Source organism: Cyprinus carpio, chromosome A17, assembly GCF_018340385.1.
Source record: "Cyprinus carpio isolate SPL01 chromosome A17, ASM1834038v1, whole genome shotgun sequence".
Taxonomy (NCBI): Eukaryota; Metazoa; Chordata; class Actinopteri; order Cypriniformes; family Cyprinidae; genus Cyprinus; species Cyprinus carpio.
Genome location: NC_056588.1, coordinates 4,782,632 through 4,809,084, shown reverse-complemented (window position 1 = coordinate 4,809,084; position 26,453 = coordinate 4,782,632). Strand labels below are relative to the sequence as shown.

The 26,453-nt window shown below is 36.6% G+C and overlaps 1 protein-coding gene across 3 annotated transcripts in view; it reads right to left on the bottom strand.

Moving 5' to 3' along the window:
• Positions 1–1,302: 1,302 nt before the first annotated feature.
• kif26ba (kinesin family member 26Ba) overlaps positions 1,303–26,453 on the bottom strand; it is a 90,700-nt gene continuing 65,549 nt past the window's right edge. For 2 of the 3 annotated variants that reach the window (XM_042773639.1, XM_042773642.1), the window contains 10 exons: positions 20,933–21,145; positions 19,208–19,301; positions 16,120–16,382; positions 13,920–14,103; positions 11,455–11,614; positions 9,629–9,800; positions 6,135–9,522; positions 3,749–3,951; positions 3,528–3,678; positions 1,303–3,319 (listed from right to left, as the gene is read on the bottom strand). In XM_042773639.1, the coding sequence (XP_042629573.1) occupies positions 3,171–3,319; positions 3,528–3,678; positions 3,749–3,951; positions 6,135–9,522; positions 9,629–9,800; positions 11,455–11,614; positions 13,920–14,103; positions 16,120–16,382; positions 19,208–19,301; positions 20,933–21,145 (4,977 nt within the window). In that variant the 3' untranslated portion in view covers positions 1,303–3,170. The remainder of the gene's footprint in view (positions 3,320–3,527; positions 3,679–3,748; positions 3,952–6,134; positions 9,523–9,628; positions 9,801–11,454; positions 11,615–13,919; positions 14,104–16,119; positions 16,383–19,207; positions 19,302–20,932; positions 21,146–26,453) is intronic. The other variant, XM_042773641.1, reaches the window with a different exon arrangement.

The window sequence follows — 26,453 nt, the reverse complement described above, 5'->3', positions numbered from 1 at the left end:
ATGATTAGATAAGGATTTAGTAAAGTAAACGTAGGCGTCCCGTATACGGGACGGGGTGACAGGTAACAGTTTAAAGGAATTATCACGCAACATATCTTCCATGTTTTAATTTTAATAGTAAATCCCCTTTGTTTTCCAAAAAAATAAAATTTGCTTAATTTTCAATAATGAAATGATAAATGATGAAATTATGTTTTATGCCTTCATTTGATAACCAGAAAAATGTAAATAAACAACAGAATTGCTGAGGGGAAAAAATAAGGCTACTTTAAGAAAAAAAAAATGAATAAATTAAGTTGTCTTATGCATTCAAATAGTTAGACATGCTAAAACTCATCATTGGTAACAATAAAAAACATTAAGATTACAAAGGGCCCTAAACATGTAATTTTTGTCAAACTTTTAATAAATTGATGTGAAAAAGTATATACTATTAAAAAGGAGTTAAGAAAAATTAAATGGAAAAAAAAAAACATTTTTTTTTTTTATTAAAGTGGAAATCAGTTTACTAAATAATAAACTTGACTGACTGCTACTTTAAACGGATATTATTTGTTTATTATTTATTTTTATGTATACTATATAATTTTGTGCAATTACTTGCCTGTCAGTTGAGTTTGTGGCAAAATCGTTTAGAGTGTTTACATGTTGTTTATACCTGCATAAAATGTATTAAAATAGATATGTAATTTCATAAAGTACAATTTTATTTCAAAATGCACCTACATTTATTTCTTTATTTCTTTATTTATTAATTTTTTTGCATTTTGTGTTTTTCAGTTGAATAAAAGACAATTGTTCCCTATATTTCATCATTGATGATTTCTTTAAAAAAGTAAAAAAAATCTCGTTCTCGTGAACCCAGTCTCGTGTCTCGTCTCGTGGGATAAGTGTCTATATATATATACACTCACCTAAAGGATTATTAGGAACACCATACTAATACTGTGTTTGACCCCCTTTCGCCTTCAGAACTGCCTTAATTCTACATGGCATTGATTCAACAAGGTGCTGAAAGCATTCTTTAGAAATGTTGGCCCATACTGATAGGATAGCATCTTGCAGTAGATGGAGATGGAGTAGATGGGGCACGAAGCTCCCGTTCCACCACATCCCAAAGATGCTCTCTCTCTCTCTCTCTCTCTCTCTCCAAAGATCTCTCTCTCTCTCTCTCTCTCTCTCTCTCTCTCTCTCTCTCTCTCTCTATATATATATATATATAGTATCTGAGAAATGTTTTAAGAGAAGATACAAATAATTTTAGTTATTAATTAGTTGTGCAGAATAAGGCAGAAAAAAGAATGCAGCTTCTGAAACATCCTTTATTTACATCAGTCCGTATGTCAATCAAACTCTTATTCAGGCTGTGTTTTTTCCTCATAGAACAAGAAATCATGCTGACTGTCGCAGTATTAATATGAAGCAATATGTTGACAACTTTTCTCATCTTCTCTCATCCATCTGTAATTCCAAACTCTCATTTTTTGCTTTTCCTTTCTATTCACATGAATTAGTGAAAGGAAGCCAGTCCTTAGATTTGCAACCATGTTCGTCAACATTTAATCGCATTAAGGACGATATTCGTTTCACATTGTTCCGCATATCACACAATGTATTACTTAAACGATCCACAGATGCTGAAGAATGTGACGGCTTGTGATGAAAAATATTTCATGAATAAACATGGAAATTACTTGTTCTCTCGTCTCCCATTATTTGGCAACAGATGTGAATACAAAGAAATGCAAAAAACAAAACCTATATAATAGATAAAGAACAAAAGTGAAATATATAAGTATATTTTATATATATATGTGGCATGAATTTGTCTACTGTACAATTTTAATGCATAGTGCTTTGCAGGCTAAATAAATTATAGAATATAAGCATCTCTGTCATACAGGCCTCCTGAGGTTAAAAATAAATAATATCCTTCATTCATTACAATGGCAAAAGGTCAAAAGGGAAGCAGAATATTGCTCCCCTTTGCTTTGGCGAGGGTCAGGGCAGGGAAGAGGAGTGAAGCGAGGATTGAAAAGCGTATGAAGTCTTTAGTTAGTACCAGAAACAGGCTATATACTCGTCTATAAACGTTTAGAGCTGAAACTGTCTCAAGCACCATATATATACTGTATATATAAACATTTATATCAAAGGGTCAGCACACTTACAATGAGACCACATAGAGGGAAGGCCAATGAGCAGACATATGCACCAATATGATCTGGAATGCAATGCAACACACTAAATTCCACGATTTCTACTAATGTTGTATTTGACGAACAAAATTATACTGGGAAGTTTTGTTTTAAAAATGCCCAAGAAGTTGGGATGCATTATTAATAATAAAGATCCTTGTTGGTCCTGCCAGACTGAGGATTCTTCTCACTTTGGAGGGGCCCAGCGCGAGGTGTCACACTGCTGAAAATGCCAACATAACTGCGAGGGATGTGAAAAATCAATGAGCCACTGCCAGAATCATTCTTCGAGATGTCCTGCTGTGCTATTCCATGGAATATGAAACCCTCTATGTGGCCTCAGTGTATCCAAGAATACAAAAAATCATATAAAACACAGTTAACAGTTCATGTTGAATGTGACTAGTGTATAACAATACAAATACCGAGACAGAATCAAAGAGATTGAACATCATTTAACAAGCAGTGTTTCCTTTTTCTTGTTACTTTTAAATGTTTTTTTTTTTTTTTTTTTTACGTTTTTTGTATGCATGTTTTTTAAGCTAGCACCATCTGTACACAAATATGGATTTTTGTCCATAGGTTTCCAAGATATTGAAGTGTTCACAAGGCACTTGTCGTCCTTTTTGTTCTTTTTTTCTTTATCTTCTTTAACAATCTGTTCTTTTATCCATATATGGCAATATATTTATTTTGTTCACAGCAAGCGAGCAAGCCATTTTTGCAGACAGCGACTCCGAAGTTCCAAAGTGGTCATCCATCTATGTGGGACAACGTTACTTTTCTTTTCGTCAACTCTCCAAGTCCAGCGTTTTCCGTTCCCCACCAAAATCCATTTTAGAAAAAAATTTAAGCCTTTATATCTTCCTAATCATTTCAGCCATCACTGTAGTGATGAACTTTGTAACTTGCTCACATACACCCTGCCAAGCCTTTTCCACTTCCAACTGTCCATAATACTTGGCGAATATTTTACCGTCGCCGACAGGTGATGTCAAAGCATGTGATCATCATTAGATGAGCTTTGCAGAAGTTGACCCGATTCTCCAGTCGTTCCGTGACAAACTCCAGAGCTTCCAAGTATTCCAGAGAGTCCACTTCAAACGTCTGCTGAAGGTCAACTGCAAAAATTAAGGAAACGGATGTTAACTGACAGAAGTTAAACCCACCACACTCCACACTTTTGTCTTGAAGAACATTTTACAATGCCTGCAGGTTGCATAGCTATTTAGTGAATTTTGCAATGTATTTTATTTTGTTCATATATGATCATTTCTTGGACTAGAAACGGTACTATTGATATCAACCCAAAGTGTGCAAATGACTTACATTCAGTGGTCCATTTCTCTGGCTCCAGCATCAGATGTTGTTTGGTTTGCTCTAGTTCCTTCTTCAGCCAATCATACTTGGCCCGCACGTCTGAGATTCTCTGTTGCCGATGCTCTGATATCTTCAGTTTGGCACTAAAGTATACCACTTCCTGAGGGCACAACAACAAGTGATGCATCTTTCTAAAGCACTGACAAGAACTGCTGTAAAAACACTTTTACCTTATTGCCTACGGTTTGCCTCCTCTGTAGACGTTCAACATCATCAATCTCATAAACCTTAATCTCAAAAGGTTCAGCTAAACCCCTCTGTGTTGGCCGGAGGGGACCATCCACCCAGCGTACTCCTGGACTGATGAGCGGCTTTCTCACGGGAGAGGTGGTGTCTAAGGTGAGGTTAGGGATTAGACGGCGTCTCTGGGACCCTAGGGAAGAAACAATGACATATTATGAGCACCATGTAAACACATTTTTACAATCTTGAGTTGTTTTATAATTAAACCAAGTGAAAAGACAAAAAAAGTGTCAAAGTATGCTACAGTGCTGCTGAGCCGAAATTTAGCCTTCACAGAGCCGCACCAATTTGATGCAGCCATGTAATGAAAACAGTATCTTATCTGACCAGTCTGGGGGAACCAAGTCTACAATAGGGAATTTGCCGGAAGTAGTTCCCCAATTTGCATAGAAATTGACAGTTCCAGGTCTGCTGATAAGTGATCTGATTTGGAATCAAGGAACAAGGTAATATTGATGTGTCTCAGCCTGTCATTTGGTCTGAAAATGACACCGAAAAGGTCAAACTTTTAGGCTTCCCTCATTGCCTTAGAGAGACAGTGCTCTGAGTTCAGGAGAACGTTTGCGGTTGGCAGTTGATGTAAATTTTAACTGTGGTTGTGCTTTTATATCCTTGCAAAGGCCTTTTCAAATAAGGTATTTGCAACAATTGCAATACTACTTTTCTTTGCGGTGCAACGTGTACTTGTCTAGCTTTTGTGTCTGAGAAAGGATTTAAATTTTCAGTTTTTCCACCATGCAAAGGTTTGTGGTGGCGAGAAATAGAGTAAAATTCTTTTCCTGAGGAAATGGGAGAGGAGGTGTGTATTCAGGAATTTATGCAGCACTAAATATTGAAAGACCACCCACAGCTAAGTTTGGCAACTGCTATCAGTCAGTATCAAAACAGATCATCCAAGCATGTAGAGGGGAGTAGAGCGGTTTAAAAAGTTTAGTTTCTTCCAACTATAATCTGGAATGAGTCCTTAAAGCTTTGTAGTACAATACATTTTCTTGAGCACAATTCATTAGGGATAACATTAACTGTGCTGAGATCTTTGAACTTTTGTAATTCAGAAAGATGGATTCCACGATAAGCCATTAAATACATTTGCCAAAATTTTGAAGCAGACTACAGACATAGAATTTATAAATAAATAAATAAATATACAGTGGGGAAAATAATTATTTGATCCCCTGCTGATTTTGTAAGTTTGCCCACTTACAAGGAAATGAAAGGTCTATAATTTTTATGGTAGATTTATATTAATGGATAGGGTCAGAATATCAACCAAAAAAAAAAAAAAAAAAAAAAAAAAAAACCCACATTATATAAAGGTTATAAATTGATTTGCATTTCAATGAGTCAAATAAGTATTTTATCCTCTACCAACCAGAAAGAATTCTTGCTCCCACAGATTGGTTATGTGCCATTTATAACACAGATTAGTTCTGTCACTTTAAGAAAGTACTCTTAATGTCAGCTCATTATGTGTATAAAAGACACTTGTCCAGACAATCTGTATCTTTCATTATTACCTCTCCATCCCCATGGGGAAAAGACCAAAGAGCTGTCAATGGATGTCAGGGACAAGATTGTAGACCTACTGTACACAAGGCTGGGATGGGCAACAAGACCCTCTGCTAAGGGTACAGGACGACTTCACTGCATTGAGGGGCTGATGAATGGGGCTATGTACCGTAAAATATTGAATGAGAACTTCCTTCCCTCAGCCAGAACACTGAAGATGGGTCGGGGATGGATCTTCCAGCATAACAATGACCCAAAACATACCGCCAAGGCAAAAAAGGAGTGGCTCAAAAAGAAATAGAAAATCTGTGGAGGCAGCTGAAACTTTGAATTGCCAAGTGACAGCAAAGAAACCTTAAAGATTTAGAGAGAATCTGTAAAGAAGAGTGGACCAAAATCCCTCCTGAGATGTGTGCAAACCTGATGACCAACTACAAGAAACGTCTTACCTCTGTCATGTTTTGCATGGGGATCAAATACTTATTTGACACACTGAAATGCAAATCAATTTATAACCTTCTTATAATGGATTTTTTGGTTTATATTCAGTCTATGTCCGTTAAAATAAATCTTTCATAACAAGTATAGACCCTATACATATATATATATATATAGGCCTATATGGTACATTTATACATATATATATATATATATAGGCCTATATGGTACATTAACCAAGTTGACAGGAGTATGTTGACATTGTATTACACAACAAAAAAGCAAGTAGTAAAATAATTTTTTATGTTGTATTATGGATTTTAAGCATACAGAAGCAGTAGTTTTTAGCATCTGATATTTGCTTACCTGTATTACTTCTTTTCTTTGAATTCTTAAGGCTCCTGCGACCACTGACAGAGCTGCTGTTTTCACTCATCGAGTCGTGAGCAGATGATGTGCTTCCTGTGGCCTCACTGTCTCGTATCATACTCTCATAGCCACTGCTGCCACCACTGTGGTAGAACAAAGCAGTCTTTCCCATGGCTGGAGGAAGCTCTCCGCTTAGAACACTGCTATTGTCACTGGCATGTCCGCTACTGCAACGGTGAGGCCTTCTTGGGGCGGTAATCTTACTGTAAGGTGAGGGCAAAGTATGGACCACCGGCCTTTCATCTCCTTGGACTGCTGCTCCTCTCTCCTCAGTGTCTGAAGCCCCATGTCCTTGGGCAGCACGAGAGCTGGCGCTACCTTGAAGGAGCTCAGAGATTCGTCCATTCACTGCTTTTAAAGGTAGCTTAGATACTAACCCGGTCCCCCTGCTGCGACTTAAGGACTGAGTTGACCATGAATTTTGGTTCTGGTTCTTTCCATTGGATGGCAAACTTGAGCTTCGGTTTACTGACTGTGGGAGGGACTTGGTGGAGAAACTCAGGGTCTTTGTGCTAGAGGTTGATAAGCTTCGAGCTTTGGGGCTTGCCATAAGGAGTTTGCTAACTGCAGAGATTTTGGATTGATTTGCTTTGGGTGATTGTGGGGCATTATTATTACCATTTGGTCCATTGGTAGGTGATGAGAGCAAACCACGGGTGATGCTCCTACCTGTCCTAGGCATTGTACTGTCTTTTGTAACTCCTCCTTTAGAGCCTAGAGAGCTCAAACTTTCAGCCCTCTCTAAGGAATGACAGTTATAATGTGCCCCATGAGACCTCCCTAAGGAATTGGTTCTGTTTGCTAACTGCTCAAGTTTGGCACTGAAGAGTCTGCTGCTCTCTACATTTGGTCCTTTATGTTTACCGGCCAGATCTTCAGGTGTGCTGCCAAGGAAAGACAGATGCTGGTTTGGTGTCTGAGAATTTCCTGGATTATGCTGTGGACTTGCTCGATTCCTCTGGTCAAGGCTAGACTTCCTTACAGGTGGCAATGGTGGGATTCCTTTCTGACGAGCAAAGATTCCTTGCCTCCCTGCTGAACTTCTTCTTTCGAGTGTGGCTCTTGGACTGCAGGGAGTGGAAGTGGTAACCCCAAGGCTTTTATACTCTCCACTCATGTAACGATATGTAGGGTCTTCCAGATTGTCTTGCTTATTCAAGCGATGCCATGCACGAGGGAGACTACCCGTCCTGAGGATGTCTGCAGAGTACACTTGAATTATGCTTTCGGATGCATTGAAGACCATCTCACAGCCATCCAACACCCGGTTCATGGAATCAGGGGAACATGCTGCTTCACTTGAGCTGTGCTTGTCAACTTGCCATTTCCTTTTTACAGATTCAGATGTTCTCTTCTCTGACTTGATATCACAGACCATCTCCAAAGGCTTGGTCTCTTCACATCCCTCCCTTTTCATCCAAGGGTCGTCAAAATTTATCTCACTTGAGATTAGAACAGATGGTGATTTGGGATCTTTGACTAGAGGGGTTTCCTGCAAAACCATTGGCTTAACAGCAGCACATGGGTGAGTTGTGATATTGGTCTTAAAAGTAACATAGCCACTTGAGGTTGAGGACAGCTTGTCTAGTTTGTGTTTAGCTGTGTTTTTATCATTCACTTCGGTTTTTATCGAATCACTCTCTTTGTCTGAGTTCTTTTGGTCATTTGACTCGGGGTCTATGTCACCTTCTTCTTGAATTTCTAAAAGCCTGTCTTCAGCTATTTCCTCACCTTCTCCAAAGCACTGTTGGGCAACAAAGCTATGACATGACTGGTCGCCATCACTGCCAGCACTCATTTCACTCAGCCATGAGTTGACTGAGGAACGACGACTAGCCTGGGGGTCCCCTTCTATCTTGCTGAGAGGTAGGAATTTAGCAATGTTGAATTGTGAGATAGTGGCGGTGGTAGTGCAGGGAGCAGTGGTGTAATGTTCTAGGTCTTCACTCATGCTGCTAATTATACTAACAGGTCTTGAACCCGATGCCATAGCCTGCACCGAGCAGTCACTGTTAAAACTGATAATACTGGTTGGTCTACCATTTTCCATCACCCCACTAATTGTCAGCTTTTCCACAAGGGTAAGCACCAGTTCATCCTCTCCATTGGGTTCCAAAGGATGCTCCAGTGTAACTGTGGCGTCATTCACATGTTTCTTACTGTCCAAAGGCAGCTGGGGAACATCATCACACAGTGTCTCAGCTGATCCAAGGCTGTTGGATGATGAAGATCTCTTTAGGACTTGTGGGCTCATCCCAACTGGAGAGGTTCTAGATTCAGGACTAAGCAAAGACTCAGTAGATGATTTTCTAGAGTCTTTATTAAGATTATGTGAGGAGTGAGGTGGTGTGCCAGGCATTATTCCTTTCTGGGTGTACACTTTGCAGCGTTGAGAGGGAGAGGATGGTGGTTTGTACTCTGAGGTTTTCGTAAGACTGGCAATGCCCAACCGTGGGGAGCCCATAGGACGAGGTTTACTCTCACTGCTGCTTCCACCACTGATGGATTCTTTGCTGTCATGTAAACTGGAGCTCTTGGCTCTGTGAAGAGGAGTTAGTTGCCCAATACCACTGCTGCCAGTCACACTTCTGCTGCTGGAGAGTCCACGGCTGCCTGTTGAAGACTGTGTCAAGCTTTCAATTATTGACTGAGCAATCTCTGCTTCTTCAACCACCTCACGGATCTCCTCCAGTTGCTGGTCAGAGATCCTCTTGGGAGAACTGGATTGCTGACCCCCTTTAACGACTTGACCATGGTCAGGCTCAAATTTGGCAGCTCTGTTGGCAGGGACTTCTTCAAAGGGAAATTTTGTAACCTCTTCTCTTCCATCAATGCAGTCTAGCCTCTCTTGAAGCTCTGCAAAAGTGTTACACTTAAGACAGTCTTTTTCCTTTTTACCTGGCTCAGCACCTTCCTCTGGCAAAGGTGGAAGAGGCTGGGGATGAATGGTCTGCAAGAGTTGGACAGACTGTGAAGCCTGAACTTGTGGGGCTACAACCTGTTGAGATGGTTGTGATGTCAAAGAAGCCTTGCCAAGATCTGCTTTATTATTATGTAGGGATGGGATGATAGGAACAAACTCTGGAGGACCTTCGTTGTCTGTTAGCTCTTTGTCTGAGAGGGCTGAGCCATTTGGACCTACATAGATAACTGTGTCACATGACTGTTCGCTGCTGGAATAATCCTCAGGGTCACTGGAGAGGTGTAGCAGGGGCATCTCTGAATCAACAACATTTCTAGAATGGATGGTTCTCAGCTGTGTTGGGCGACGCATTCTTCCTTCCTCACATGAGCTCTCACCACCAGAGGAACTGGATGTGTATTGCTACAAAAGATAAAAACACTGCATTTTAAAGTAATAAACATAAAATACAATGGTGAATCATTCTATGCTAAAAGAAAGTTCAATAAAGTGTAGGACAGGATCATACCACGCTTACTTTAGCCTTCTTCTTCTTCAGCCTAAGAACACGAGAGGCGATTTGAAGGGTAGAGAGTGTCTCTGAGAAGTTGCTGGGTGACGAGGAAATGTGGGCTATCATAGTGGTGCGACAATTCATGTTTCCCAGGGACTCACGTAACAGCATTGTTAGCTTACTATCTCTGTAAACAAAAAAAATGGAAGCTCGTTAGTTAGCAAAATGATAGTTGTGTAACCAAATATTTAAAAGTGAAGATTTGAACATCAATTTGAACATTATTTGTAAAATGAGTTAACCTTTTCAGAATAAAGTGTATTTGGAAAATGGATGCATTCAAAAATCAAGGTTTTATAGAAATAACTCCTTTTCACTTTGGGCATTTTATTTGCTGACCCTGATTCAAAAAACCTTGGCTGCCAGGCAGTCTCTCTTTACAGAGAAAGAGAGACTCAGATTGGCATTTCCTGTTCTGTCTGCCTTCCCCATGGCAACCATTAGAGGTGACATATAAAGCTGCTTTTCAACGATGAGTCAGCTAGTATTACAATATTCACATGTAAGTTCTTAGTTCTCAAAAATCAATGACCTATACAATAATTTGGAGCAAAATACAACAGAGTGTACAGTAATGTGATTACAGTGATAGTCTTTTCTAATTTGTTTGATGAAGTGTGTAGTCAATCTTAAGTGGTCATTAACAGTGATCACATGAAAACTAAGCACAAATTTTACAAGCATAATTTACTAGTCACGATGTAACAAAAATAAAGTTATCTGAGATATCCCATTTAATAACATTCACCCCTTGGGAAAATATATAAACACTTATTGCACAACACATGTGAATGGTTTCTGGTTATTGCTACTAATATTATGCCACAAACTGGACAACACATTCTAATATCGTAAAATCGATAATTAATAATGAACTGATAATAATTCTGAACAATATCCTACATTTGGCATTAAATCAGAGATGTTAAGTCATCCAGTTAGAGAGATAAAAAGCAACTAAAATATTTATCACTAATTAAATCACTATCTAAAATTAGTGACTTGTGTAGATTTATATTCATTTATGACGCATGCATATGAATTCAATTTATCTAGTGCAAATGTTGCATTCCTCCTAAAAGGCTATAAACCCTAATTACTGTATATCTCAGCTCTCAAGATCTGTTGCGCATCCAGCCTAAAACCCCATGGTGCTCTGCCATGTAAATTTGCCATAATTAAGCCATGGCATAAAAATGCAAGCATGCCTTGCAGGAGCTAAATGGTAGCACTGCAAAGTTTGGGGAAAAAACACTAGATGATACATGGCACCTTCTCAAAGTTGTCTGTTTAACTCAAATTAACATGCTGCTTAAAGAAATAAAACAGCAGATGCAGAGAAATGGTCTGTGTTAAGAACGTTCAATGAATCCCAGCGAATGTGAAACTGCGTCTGTCTCTATAGCTGCCTAATTCACTTAGCTATTACCCCTGAGGAGCGATAAAGGTTACATTCTCTCTGCAGATTTAACGCAGCATTAGAATCCACTAATAATACCTAACATCAAAGGGTGGAAAATGTCAGTTTGTATATATATATATATATATATTATTCATATGAGATATGTTTGAGAAGAATTAATGGCATCCAGCGGAGATATGAAGGCTAAACATGTTGCATCTTAATGAGTTTAGCGACTGGTGAATGACTGCACCCAGAACAGTAAAATCGTAATCTTGACGTTGAGGTTACAACATATTTGTATAAGACTGCAAAGTCTAACCCAATGAGTTTTTGGCTGAAATCATATGATGAGTCAAGTGAAAGGTAAAAGTCTTACTTGTAAGGGATGTGCTTGCTGCCATTGACTAAAGCCAAGATGACATTCCCAAGAGCGGACAGAGAGAGGCAGAGTCCTGTAGTGCTGTCACGGGTCTTGCTCAAAACCTTAACACAGCTGCCTAGATCGATGAGGTGCAGTCGGCTCCTGCCTCCCGACACTAAGCAAAAGAGAGTCAGATTTAACAACTAAACTCTAAACGGAGTTCTCCCCGGGCGCTGCAGCATAAATGGCTGCCCACTACCATACTTGGCTATATGTCACTTTTTTTAACATTTTCTTTATTCAGCATTCTCTTAACTAACATATGATATACTTTATACTTCAGGCAACATAGTGACAATTTGAAATGACTCAGCCGGAGTAATGTTACACTACCATTAGTAAGACTTTTTTCTAATACTTTTGTTCAACAAGGACACTTCTATAATGTTTAACATTTATAACAATATAAAAGATTTATATTTCAAATAAATGCTGTTCCTTTAAATCCTAAAAAAGGTATCATCAAACGGGTTGCTAATAATAAATGTTTCAGCTTTGCATCACAGGAATAAATTACATTTGAAATAAATTCACTCAGAAAATAGTTATAAAAATTTTTATAATGTTTCATAACATTACTATTTTTACTGTATTTTTGGTCAAATAAATGCATAGTAGTATATATAAAATATGTCCTCATAAAGGTAAAAATTCCATATATGTATATATGTGTGTGTGTGTTTAATATTATTTGTGAGTATGTTTTTGTGTGTGTGTGTGTGTGTGTGTGTGTGTGTGTGTGTGTGAAATATGATTTGAAAATACAATTTAAACACTGCATTATACAGTATTTTTTTGTAATATTACAGGTAGTGCCACTGAATAATTTAAATATTTAAAGAGGCTACTTAGTTTAAAGGGTTTCTCCACTGCAAAATGAAAATTTTGTCATTAATCACTTACCCCCATGTCGTTCCAAACCCGTAAAAGCTTTGTTCGTCTTCGGGACACAATTTATGATATTTTGGATGAAATCCGGTAGGCTTGAGACTGTCCCATAGACTGGCAAGTAAGTATCACTGTCAAGGTCCAGGAAAGTATGAAAATCATCGTCAGAATACTTCATCTGCCATCAGTGATTCAACCGTAACGTAATGAAGCGATGAGAATACTTTTTGTACACGAAGAAAACAAAAATAGCAACTTTATTCAACAATTCCTCTCCTCTGTGTCTCTCCACATCAGCATAGCGCCATTTTGACAATTCTGAGTAGTACGCAGGCGGCGTACGCTCTTCTGTGTCAGCCGCGCTGTGATAATGCGCTGTTTGCTTTCAAACCAAAACGTAAATACACGTAAAAAAACGTATCCTTGTGGCACGGCTGACACAGAAGAGCGTACACCGCCTGCGTACAGCTCAGAATTGTCAAAATGGCGCTATGCTGATTTGGAGAGACACAGTCTTTTCTTCGTGTACAAAAAGTATTCTCATCGCTTCATAACGTTACGGTTTAATCACTGATGGCAGATGGAGTATTCTGACAATGCTTTTCATACTTTCCTGGACCTTGACACTGTTACTTATTTGCCAGTCTATGGGACAGTCTCAAGCCTCCCTGTTCTCATCCAAAATATCTTAAATTGTGTTCCGAAGACGAACAAAGCTTTTACGGGTTTGGAACGACATGGGGGTAAGTGAATAATGACAAAATTTTCATTTTGCGGTGGAGTATCCCTTTAAGTAAGAAAGTATAAAGCTTGCAAAGAATTTGGAAAAGCAATAGGATGTAAAGAAACTGAAAAAAAGTATAAAAACTGCTGAAAACCTCATGATGAGCATATAATTCCATTATAAAGTATTATTGTAACCTAACAAAAAACTAGTAATGATAAATGGAACTTATTAGTGAAAACACTGAGGTTAATGAACTTATATTTCAAATGGTGACATTATATCTCTGTGTGTTTCTATTATGCAAGTTAACCTTAGCCATGGAAACATCCTGAGTGGATTTCATGACACTGCTTACACTAAAAAGTGACAAGAAAAAAAAAGAGCTCATTATACACAGTTTGGAGGTAATTCTACATTCTCGAATACCCTAAACACCCATGCTAGCACTGTTCTCCAGAAAAAGCCAGACAGCTTTTAGATCAGATTGTACATCTTGTAAGTTTTTTGTTGTTGGTTTTTTTTTGGGGGGGGGGTGTTGTCTGTTATCACACCCCTCTCAAAGATTATCAGCAGCAGACTATTTATAAACCACACAGGCAACATTTGGAAGTATAATGAGAAAGTTTGAAATCAACCATGGAAGAGAGCAGATAAGACTAGTACAGCTGAAGATACTGGTGTCCATCATAAGAGTACATTAACAAGGTTAACCAGCAATAGCCAAAATTTTGGAACCTAAAAAAAAATTAATGTTTCATGTTCTTGTTGAGTTTCTACTGAAACACTAACCTATAATGATACTCACTTCCACCCTTGCCGGTCTTTTCCATTCGATACTGGTAGATGTGTAAGGTGAAGAGCATGTGAGAGTTACGGTGCTCCTCTTCGTCGTAGTCTGGCTTACTGCTGTAACGTGCAGCAATGGCAGCATCCAAGAAGAAAGCGGCCTTCTCAGCCGTAGGAGCACGCAACTCACTCTGATTCTGTAACTGTGTAAAAACACCAGGGACGTAAATGTGAATTTTATTGCACAGTTTTGGCTAAAAAAAACATTTGATATTAGAAACAATACTGACTTTGGACTCCAAAGATGGCAATTCAACACTGAGTGGTCTACTGAAATATTGCCAAGGTAGATAAATGGGCTGATATTTAACAATTTTATTATCTCATCTGCTGCAAAGTTTTGCTGTTTGGCTGATGAGTGCGAGCAGTCAGACTTTTATTGACAGCACCAGGACTTTTTTGACTTTGTGAAAAATACTATAATAGGATTACAAGTTTCTTTCTAAAGTATATATCTGTTTGCTTGTTTTTTTATATAGAAATTTTTATATAGATTTTTATTTAGTTTTATTAAGTTATAATAAGGAATAATTGACGACGGGCCGTTGAATTATTAGAAAAATACTGCACACCCCCGTTACACCTCAAGTGTGCATTATTTTTCTAATAATTCAATGGCCTGGAGTCAATTATTCCGCTTATACTACGGTTACCACACCTCAAGACATTGATCAGATGATATATTTAAAGGGATTCGTCCGATTTTTGTACTAAAATCGCTATTGTGAGTAGGATTATTTCTTCCGCATTTCATCCAACGCTTCTTTTGCTGGTTCCAAAATTTCATTTTGAAGTTGTAATGGAGGCTTGAGCCATTGATAGCATTCTACTGCAGTTATTAATTAAGTTATTAGAAAGAGAGCGAGAGAGACAGAGAGGCGCGGAGAAAGAGACATAGAGAGAGAGTGAGCTTGTGTGTGTGTGTGTGTGTATTATATGGGACCGTGGACCACAAAATCAGTCTTAAGTCTCTGGGGTATATTTGTAGCAAGAGCCAAAAATACATTGCATGGGACAAAATTATAGATTTTTCTTTTATGCCAAAATCATTAGGATATTAAGTAAAGATCATGTTCCATGAAGATATTTTGTAAATTTCCTACTGTAAATATATCAAAACTTAATTTTTGATTAGTAATATGCATTGCTAAGAACTTCATTTGGACAAATTTAAATGTGATTTTCTCTTTCAAATAGTTGTATCTCAACCAAATATTGTCAGATCCTAACAAGCCATACATCAACGGAATGCTTATTTATTCAGAAAATTATATATATATATATATATTAGTAGATATATCAAATCAATATAAAAATAATTAAATAAAGTGTTTAAAAATATATATACAAAAAAAAAAAAAAAAAAAACACACATACACACAAAAAACAAACAAACAAAAAAATAAAACAGTGTGATAAATATAGGCTACTGGCCACCCTGTTCAAGACATTGGCACCGGCTTTCAAAAAACTCCATATTGGTCAACCACAGAAAATACTACAGAAAATAAAAGAAAGCATTAAAGCACTGTTAGTTCATACATCTTAATATCTATGAAGAAATTCTTCTGTTTGTTATTTGGTAATAATCATGTCAGCATGGCCTTGGGTATCATGTCTGAAGCTGGTTCTGTGTTATAAGGCTGACCGTCATTACAATCCATTGCTGTGCGGTATCAGTCCAAGATTAGATTAGTGCACAAGTCTGAGGATTACAGAGACAGGGGTTGCCTCTGCTCAGCTAATCCTCTCATCATGTATTAGCATTTTACCCAACAATGCCATCTTTATTGGAAGCTGATTGTCATGCTTGTTTTGTTTTATTACACTGGGGGTATTCCCAGAATAAGGCAAAAAAAAAAAAAATTATTTTCAAAATAATTATTTGTTACCATTTTAGAGAGAATCAGCAATGAAAAGAAAAACATGAATTTTTGGCATCATGTCATAAAGGATCTTAAAGTCAAAGTGTGTAACTTCTACATCACTAACAAATAGAATTGCAAAATAGTCAAAACCCTTTTTCCTGCCTATCTAAATAATACTAAAAAAGCACTGGCCTCAAACCCACAACATTGCTTTTTTTTAATAGTGCCACAGTTTTTAAATTTTTCAGGAAATCAAAAAGGCTGATTTATAGTAGCATTAAGATCTTTTACCTGCATCCCACAGATGGGGTCCTCACAGAGGTAGACTCCTGGAGACTGACCGTCCTGCAAACTGCCTGTCGCCACCTCCGACAACAGATCTTTCAGGTTCTCGTCTTTTCCCCAGACCTCCACAGCCGACACTCGTACGGAGAAACGTGCGCCTGTCTTTTCCTTGCACTCGTTGATCAGTTTGAAGAGCCAGGAGATGGCACACGGGATTATCCCTAAACTCTGCATGGAGTCGTCCTTGCCGATCATAGTGTAGGATTTGCCTACGACCAGACCGAGAATCAAGTTGGTGATGGATCGCTTTGCATACAATCACATTTCTTGCATTATGATGATTGGCAGGCCTTTTGAAAGCATTGAGTGGAACGGTAGAGTTAAAATAGGGCAGGTACTAAAAGTCATGGTGCCTGTTTGGCCTCATGAGCATTACGCCAGTACGTGTGGTCTATTTCACACTTTCTAATATGATATTTAGCTTGCAGACCAGCACTCTGGCATAAACCACAGTGACAGATGTCACACACACGCTAGACAAACACATTTAAAAATCCATTAAAGCTGGAAAACTGACAAAATTAGCATAATCATGCTTAGAAATATAGTTGGAAAATGTACCGTGCCTAATCACAAGAATGTTTTGTCTGCCTTAAATGGGTTTTTATTTCCAGAAATGCCCTTGGTTTGACAGTCCGCTGACATTTGCCATATGTCTTAGTGTGGTTGAGTAAGCACATACGCCGCGTTGGCAGCACTGGGCATTAAACGCAGGTTCACCCGCAGGACCAGAACCGGAACAACAGCCTGTTGATTGGCAGCGTCCTTATATTCATTTCTGGACATTGCCCTCAAACACAGTCACATGCATAAATACCCCTGCTGTTGACATGAAAGGGGCCACTAAACAAAGCCATATGTCACAGCACACATTCAGACCACATTGAACTTCAAAAGACAGATTCCTCTAGTTTGGGTGGGAAAGAGAAAACAGAAACAGGAATCCAAGATAATATCTGCGGAAATAGGACAAAAATATGCACAGCAATTCAAACATCACAACAGTTCATAAAAAAAAGAAAAAAAAAGCCAATTCTGCATTGGTGCAGAATGATGCAGCAGATAATTCATTTATTCATATTTAATAAGACACACCTGAGGCAGATTTTTCATACTTTGTTTTTAAAAAGATGGTTATTCTAAAAAGTAGCACTTTCATGTTTAAGGTGTTGCACTGTTGTGGCAGGTGCTTCATTGATTTTACAAGGGAGCTGCTAATGAGAAAACTGGATCAAAAACTTTACAGGATGAAAAAACTTCAATATACCTTTATATCCTGGTCCATTACAATATTTCCCACCCAGTACTATTTTAGTAATACTTACTATTATAGTATTTTTTAACATTTGAAATGAGCTTTTATTGTTTTATTTTCGCTTTAATTTTAGTCGGTTTCAGTCATTTTTATGTGCTTTTGTCGTTTTTATTCGGGTTTTTTTTATTTTTCAATATTTTTTTTAATATTTTTTTGTTGTTGTTGTAATTTTAGTACTTCAGTATATTTTAGTTTAGTTAATTGTATGGTTTTTAAGTTTAAGTTTTCATCTAATATTTATATTTTATTTAATTTCACCTATATGTTAATTAAAGAAAAAAAAAGATTTTGTTTTAGTTCCAGTTCACAATAACAATACTGATTCTACCACAGAAAGTAAAAACATTTTAGAAGTAAATGTAAATTATGAGGACTACACTAACAAAATGGTATATAAAAAAGTAATCATTTAGTTGCAGATGGCAAGATGGCAATAAAGCAGTTCTGAATATTGATTGGTTCAATAGAGCGTGCTGAAATACATGCTACATATTTACTATATTTCCAAATACAGCTATGATGTGAAATACCTGACCACCTAGCTAACATATAATGTGTAATAAAGATTACACTGCATTAAATCCACTAAAAACAAATAATAGGCAAAGCATTACTAAAAGTACATACATTGTTATATGATTGCATTTATTTTCATTTATTTAATTCATTATTTATATTTTATGTACTTTTAATTATATTTTTTTTCTTATTTTTTGTTTTGATGCATTTTCTTTTTTAATTTCATTATTTATTTTATGTCCTGACTGTAACACATCAAACATGCTTTGGTGAAAATGGTCTTTCACATCAATTAAAGTCGCCGGGCTTTTAATTCCAGGCGGAAAATAAGATGGATGCTCCATCGCAGATGAACTGAGAGTCAGTAATTCAATCAGACTGGATGGAGAGTGGCATGATGGGAAGGCAGAGCTTATGAGATTCAATTACAACAGCATCTCTCTTAAAAATTTTTACACACTCAAATCCGTTACAGGCTTCAACTTGTCCTTCAATTTTATGCATACTGACTCATTGCAATAAAGCATAAATAAGCCTCCAGGCTGATCAAGCAGTTTCAGAACAGGAGATAAAGCTTCATTCCAGAACACTGCTACAGTATTTTAATGTTCACCATACGCCCTGTGCATCCTCACAACCAGCATGACATGCAGGATCTAGAGGTCAGGCAGTATTATGTGGGATTAATATTTCGGTCTCTAGTTGATTTGAAGGTCAAAAACAAAATCAAATCTCTGTGTTCAAGCCTGATACATCTCAAAATATTGCATCTTAGGTATTTATGCACTCAAGCACCAGGGGTTTGTCTCGCATTGCCAGACATTCAGATTGACGGCAGAAGGTCTGGGAACCTTGGCCGCTTTGAATGGCTAGTTATTTTGCTTTGAGCAGCTGACCAATTAAATCACCGTAGAATGATGTATGCTATGAAACTAATTCCATCTAATTCACAGGATGTAAACGGTTGAGTATGCAACTGAACATAAAACATGTCTGAGAGATGGAGATCGTAACATTACAGTATGACAGTGTGATCTTCATTACAAAGGCAAGAAAAATATCTGCCTGAAAAGGCACTTACAAGGTATTAATAAAGCCAACTGAAGCACTTTTCTTTGTGATGGGCTGATATATTAAAGAGATGTTAAAATATAGGATGCTGATTTGTTAGAAAGACACTAATAACAAATTGTCTCTTACCTAGTTTGGAGTGTCCGAAACAAAATACACAGCCGTCCGCTCCATTGACTACAGACTGGATGACCTCAGCCACTGTTCCTGCACAAACCTCTGCCTGCCAGGAAACACAGAACAGCCAATCAAGTTCATGCACTTCAAAAATAACTGAAAGAAAAACTAAATGCATGGCTTTTATTAATTAAGGATTTTTGATTGTTTTTTTTTTTTCTGGCTTGTTTTTAATTAAAAAAAAATAAATAAAAAAAAATAAAAAAAATATATATATATATATATATATATATATATATATATATATATATATAAAGTAAATTTACTTGAGAAGACTTGTTTTCAGAGAATGTACTGTGAATGATAAAAGCAGTTTTAATTACTTAAAAATATTATATTTAGACATTAAGACAAAACATTTCAAGTTAAACTAAGTCATTTTGAATAAAAGTGTCTGCTAAATGAATACATTTTAATGTAAATTAATTTTTATAGATATTTTAGTTAGACATTAAGACAAAACACTCTTTTTTGGCCAGGTGCAAAATTCTTCTATCCATGTTTTATCAACTACCCATTCATGCCATTCATGTTTTTTGTGGTTAAAGATTGGGGTTGGTAACCTTGTATATACAAATCCCAGAAGGGGTGACATATAAACAATTGCCATTTTGTTTTTACCCTTAATCAGCATAGTGAGGAACCTCAGGCTGCTCCAAAGGGACTGTCCCTGTATTAACAACATATTGTTGATTTGTAAAATGAAACGATTGATTTTGCAATTCTGTTTGGTGACACTAGTGGCAGAAATTACACACTGCAAGTTTAATGGTTACCACAAACTTTAAAGAGCAGGTCATGTTGGTTTTCATAGAATATATTTTTTGCAGTTTGTAACATAGCTATCCTTCAATGTAAACAGTCTGCAAAGTTGTTAATCAAAAAATGCATGATAAATAAAGATATTGTTTCTCAAAATAAAGAGTTGACTCTGAACTGCCTTAACGAGTTGTCATATTTTTGTGTCTTCGGTCTGTTACCTACATACTATACGTCACAAGATAACACATTTACATAATCCCCACCTGCTCGTGAAATATGAACACTCTGACCTGCCCACAAACACTCAGCTAGTAAGTGTGTTTACATCATGTCAAGAAAACGCTGTGTTTTCAGCCTCACTGGGCATACTAACACAGTTCCCACACGTCCACCTTAAATAAGAATGCAATAAAACTGCTGTCATATCACGTAAAGTACCACATACAAAGTTTAAACTTACCACTGAGAAACGTCCTGATCAAGTCATGCTCGAGTTTCCGGTTGAGCGACTGCATCGGTATCATCCTCAGACTCGGGCTCGAATTGATAAGTTAATATCTATTGTATTTTTGTAACCTTAAAGCATCTTTGTTTACAAGAAACCCCCGGAGCAAAAAAATAATTATTGTAATAGGCGTTTCGTTTCCGACACGCATTGTATACAGAAAGACCAATCAGAGCAGAGTAGGCTTATGGAAGAGAGGGGATTACAGACCTTAAGCTCAGAACTGCTTCAGACGAATCGTTTCGACATCATTGAAAAATTATTGTAATATTAAATGTATATTCTGAGAAAATTCCAAAGTTTTATGACCTTGGATACATTTAAACCTGTTGTCGGGGACTCCAATACAATATTAGGACACTTTAAAATACCGTATGACCTGCTCTTTAAAAGTAGTAACTATATCTCACCTGAGAGGCATCATGGGAGAAGGCCGCATCAAATGCAAACATCTTTGGTGGAACCTGGTTGGAGCTGCCAAAGTTCTGAGTTTGATTCTGCTGAGAATTAACTGCTGGATCCATGATGGTCACCTGCTTCTTACGAGAATCGACCTTCAGGAACGAGCTGGACTCTGCTGCGCTGACGGGCGATGAAGGACATAAGCGTACCATCACTTTAACCTGCACAGAAACACAACAACATCTGCTCAGTAAAGCAGCATTTCAAAGTGTCATGTTGCACAGCAGCAACCTCTCTGCGAGTAACACCACAACCAATGTTTTTGTGAACAAAAAAACATTCTGCTTGAGAGAGAACAAGCTTTTTAAGTAGGTTTATGGCTTTGTCAAGGGTTGACAGATTGTGGAAAGTTTGCGTCTCCTTTCTAAACACTTCTCCTATAAGAGCACCTTGCCTTTTTAAGTGGATTTGAACAACTTTTTGAAACTATAAACACCCCAAACTTTAACATGTTTATGCCATTTATAACATTTTTGACAGAACTGTGTGCTACTTAGAAAGTTATTCATAACTCTTTAATATTTCACAGTCAAATATGTGGAGACACCAGGCAAGCATTAAATCTCAATAATGCTGCAAAATGCAGTTGCAAGATTAAGCCAAGTAACTTCAGCTGAAGTTTAGTTTGAGGAACTTATATTTACATAAAAACTTTCTCTAAATAATAGAGATTGATTTTGAGTCCAATGAGCATGCAGAGTCTACAACAAGTGTTGTGTATAGTTCATATGTCTGGACAAATAGACTTCACATCCACGAAATGTTAGATAAATCTAATCTATAGCTGAACATTTACTTGTTACTTGAAACTTCAACTACGTTTAAATCATGTAATAAATCATCTAATATAACCTATGTACCCTTCCATATGTGTATCACATACACACATAATAGACATCAAACCTAATGCCCTGTTTATAAGCGTGTGCTCAGTAAAACCATCATTGACTGAATGTAATTACAGATTAGTGGACTAGAACACACAAGTGATTGTTGGAGCGCTGCAGAAAGACAGGGGATAAATCTTGAGTTTCCTCTCAACTCAAACTTGGAGTGTGATACTAGAAGCCCATCTAAAGACTGCAAAAGTGATCTTTCACCATTCCTTTGCAGTCTAGACACTATGGTCAGACATACTTGACTCACAACACAGATAATCAGGACACCAATTCTGCATTTATTTGCTCAAAAAGATACAGTAAAAATTATAATATTGTGAAATGTTATTACAATTTAAAATAACTGTTTTCTATTGTGATATATTTTAAAATGTAATATATTCCTGTGATGCATCATTACTCTGGGTTTGTTTGTTTGTTTGATTTTTGGATTATTTGGACTTTGTTCTTTTGAACAGCATTCATTTGAAATAGAACTCTTTTGTAACATTATGTTAAATACATGTCACATTTGATCAATTTAATGCATCCTTGTGAAACATAAAAATATGCATTATGAAATATCTTCAAATAACTGGACTACACATATTGACACTAAATAAATTGTCCAGGCTAAAATGTTGACCTATTGAATGCCTCATCCCATTTATAAATGCCTCCTTGAAGTAAATGCTCCTTGGTTCTCTATAAACTGTGAATAATACGCTTTCTCTCTAAGACCTTGCTTGTTATGGAGATATGGAAATGTGGTCACAGAGCAGCTCAAGGGGCAGTTATAACATCTGTCATGCTGTGAAACGTAATTACTGAAATCAAAGCATTAAAGATTAAATTTCAAGTTAAGTACATATTCAAACAACAATTTTCTTCTGACCCTAGAACAGTACAGCAGTTCAGCATGTATTCTCAATGCAAAGCCAAAATCAAAGCAGCAGACATAATTACTTCATCCAATCTCAACGGCATATGGATTAGCAACTATAATACCATCATCATTACACTGATAGACATTTTGATAAAGCAGGAAAATTGCTTGTCTAGAGTATCAGAGTCATTTAGACATCTATTTCTTCTGAAGCACTGTGATTATTGGTTTACCTTTAGATGATAGTTTTAGTGCACAAAGATAATGAAAGAATTTCTCAAGATATATTTTTTCTAATTTGTAGATCAATAAGTGATTCGAGATCATATGTAGAGGAGATTTCCCTGTTATTGCCTCTGGATAGGAGAAAGAATCCTATAACAGTTCAAGTGGATTTCACCAATATATTAATTGACAATTTCCGATTTTTTTCTTTCTTTCTTTTTCCAATTTTTAAATAAGGACAATAGATGAAAATGGTTTATACCAATTGCTCTTTCATTTCCACAATGAAATGAAAACATTTAGATTTGCATTTATTTTGTAATTTATATTATTTCTGAAACCTCATAGATAAGTATAATTGATTTTGTATAGAAAATTATATGAATAATAATAATAATAATACACAAAATAATGTGTATAATTATTTTGCATTACACACAATTCAATTAATATTTATTCATATATTTTTTTTAAACAATGCAGAAGAGATTTATAACAGCAGAAGCTACTAAGAGGCTATTTAATATGCAAGAATTAATTACATTTCATTTGAATATCAACATGTCAGATGTTACTCCTAAATTAAATAAATAAATAAATGTTTATATACAATAACAGAATAAAATTACAAATATATTTTGTTTTGAAGAGAAATGCATACTAAAATCTCTGACTTTTGATTGCTTGGCCAATCTGAGCACAGTCCAGATGTCTTCAAATGACATTTCTAGTGTGACTTCTTAAAGGAAAGATCTGAGAAGCAGGAAACTACAAGAAACTAGTAAAAACTGTACATTTTTGCCTTCCCTGCATGGGAACAGACTTCCAGGAATGTCATTATGGTGTGTTAAATATTTCATCCTGGTGTTATTTAATAGCAAAGTGAACCCTGCCTACAGTTTTTGCATATTCCATCTGAATTATGCATGAGGTGCATTGTTGAGGACACATCACACATTTCTGGACTAACCTGCTGAATATGTGCGCACAAATCAGGACAGCTCTTTTGTAGACTGGGAAAAGAGGAATGCCTGACCTTTGACGCTGTAATGAAACTGTCATTTCATGCATTGCCACATCAACCTATGCCACATCAGTCCATGTTGCAGCATTTCTAGCAATGCATCTACAGTAGATACAGTCCGACTTATCTATACAAGCCTATGCGGTCTACTTTTGCAGTAAAGCTCCTCTCTGAGCCATAGTGATAAGTCTTAACACCAATAGCCTCAAACCGGCTCAGATCTAATAACTGGCAGACAGAATTTAATGAAACCCCTTTCTACACCCACAGTCCCTGCACTACAAAGAGTCATGTCTTTTTCCGTTCCCAATAACCAATCCTCCCAGGTTTGTTTAGTCACGTCCGGCATCTCTAAAGCCATTACCACAAATAGAATTTCTTCTGTTTGGTGATTTGCAACCCATTGCCTGCATTGAGCCTCTGATTTGCAGAAGCAGGGATAAGATCACGGTAGGAGGGCTCATTAGGCAGCATATGCAGCAGGATGGAGGAGGAGGAGGTGGTGGTCTCTCTATGAGCTCTCACGGCTCTTGTGGGTGAGAGCAGTTTGGATAAAGCAGCACGACTAATTAAAGGAGACGCTCTCTTCTGGGTTGTTACATGTCTTTAAGAACACTGGAGCGAAAGCCAAACCCACATACTCACTCAGTGGTGCCCACATAGCTACTGTTTCTCATCATTACATTATAAAACTTCATTTTATCCATCCCTAAATACAGGGGCGCAACCACACAATTGCTGAGGGGTATGCAAGATCAGTGTGGGCGCCCCCTGTATATTCTAGCCCCTAACTCTAACCCTCACAGAAAAATATCTGTAAGTCAGTTACTAAAAGTCAAAGAACTAGCTTGTGCACGGAAGGATACAAACTCATCAGGAGTGAAAATAAGTGTGAGACTCTACCCATTTTCAATACCACAGCAAAATAAATAAATAAATAATAAAAAGAATAATAATAATAATAAAAAAATATTTTTCTTTATTAATTTTTTTAACGTTTAGGGTACTTTTTTTTATTTTGCCTCAAAATGAAGGGTACTGGACCGAATTTTGAAAAATATATAAAAATATGAATCATTTTGAGGCAAAATAAAAAAAAAAACCTAAAAACCTCAAAAAACCTATAAATGATAAAACAATAAGTAAAGATATATTCCGAATCGTTAAATGTGAATACATTTATTTCTGATATATTTGCAAGTGAGGATAGTGTGCGGGATTTATTTTTCTTCTTTTAGTTGGATCTGTTTTTTTTTCTACGCACCTATTGATTATCTTCAGGTGTGCAAGGGTAATTATTGATTGTTTATATATGTTTATATAAAATGAGCATTTTTCTGCATTTTTTTCATTTTTACTTACATAGATAATTCATGGAAAATTTGCCATGTTTAAGTGGAAGATTTCTGCTACCTGGTGGAAAACAAACACTATTAAAATGAAAATGTCATGATATTCCTACTATGACCAGTAGATGGAAGCAGAGGATCGTTCATTGTCTCATCTACCATTTCCACTCCGTAATACAGTTCTTTTCACGTTTTGCTTTTGGATTTATATTTTAGACATTATAAAATCACTATTATAACATTTAAAAATCACTTTTTTGTCCAAGTTCAGCATTGTTTTGTGCTGAAGACTGAAGTAGCAAGAGTTTAAAAAAAAACTAATCAGGTGTGAATCACACAAATGGCCTATTTTGAATTCAAAATGGCAATTTTGGTCAAAAGCTGACTCGTTTGCATCAGTGTTAACAATCTTCTCAGTTTCTCTGAAATATTAATCAACCGCCCATTTACAATCATGACTGTTTTTTTTTTTTGTTTTGTTTTGTCCATCAAAATGTTTATTTTTTTTGATATAGGCTAACGGAAATACCGTGCACCACAAAACAGTGACAAAAAAATGCTTTTCTACTTAATTTTTCCGGCGGAGTGAACAAGTACTTAAACGCAACAAGTGTAGGCTGATTCATTAACAAATGACTCTAATGATTAATTTCTTTTTAGTAAATCAAATACATTCAGCGCTGTCTATGAGGTCTATGATGTAGACCAATTCACAAACAAATGACTCTTATGATCCGGATCTTTTAAAGGAATCAAAAACATACAGAGCGAACAGTGAGTCGTTCAAAGGATGAGTTACAGGTTCAGTAAGGTTACTGAATCAACATCTGACTCACTTTGATTCAGTTGACTTATAATTATCATTATTTTCAGTTTTCAGTGATATCCATATCAAAATTACAGATTTTGTGATAAAATGAATGAATTAATGAATTTTGGTTAGCTTGAGGTCACTTCCTGGTGAAAGCATTTGCACACTTGTATGGGATCTGTGCATAGATTTTGTTTATGCATACATGTTATGCTTTATTTCCTGATATTTAGGAGAGTTTAGAAAAATGTCATGAACTGCCATTTGAACACATTTCATTTCAACAATTGCTATGA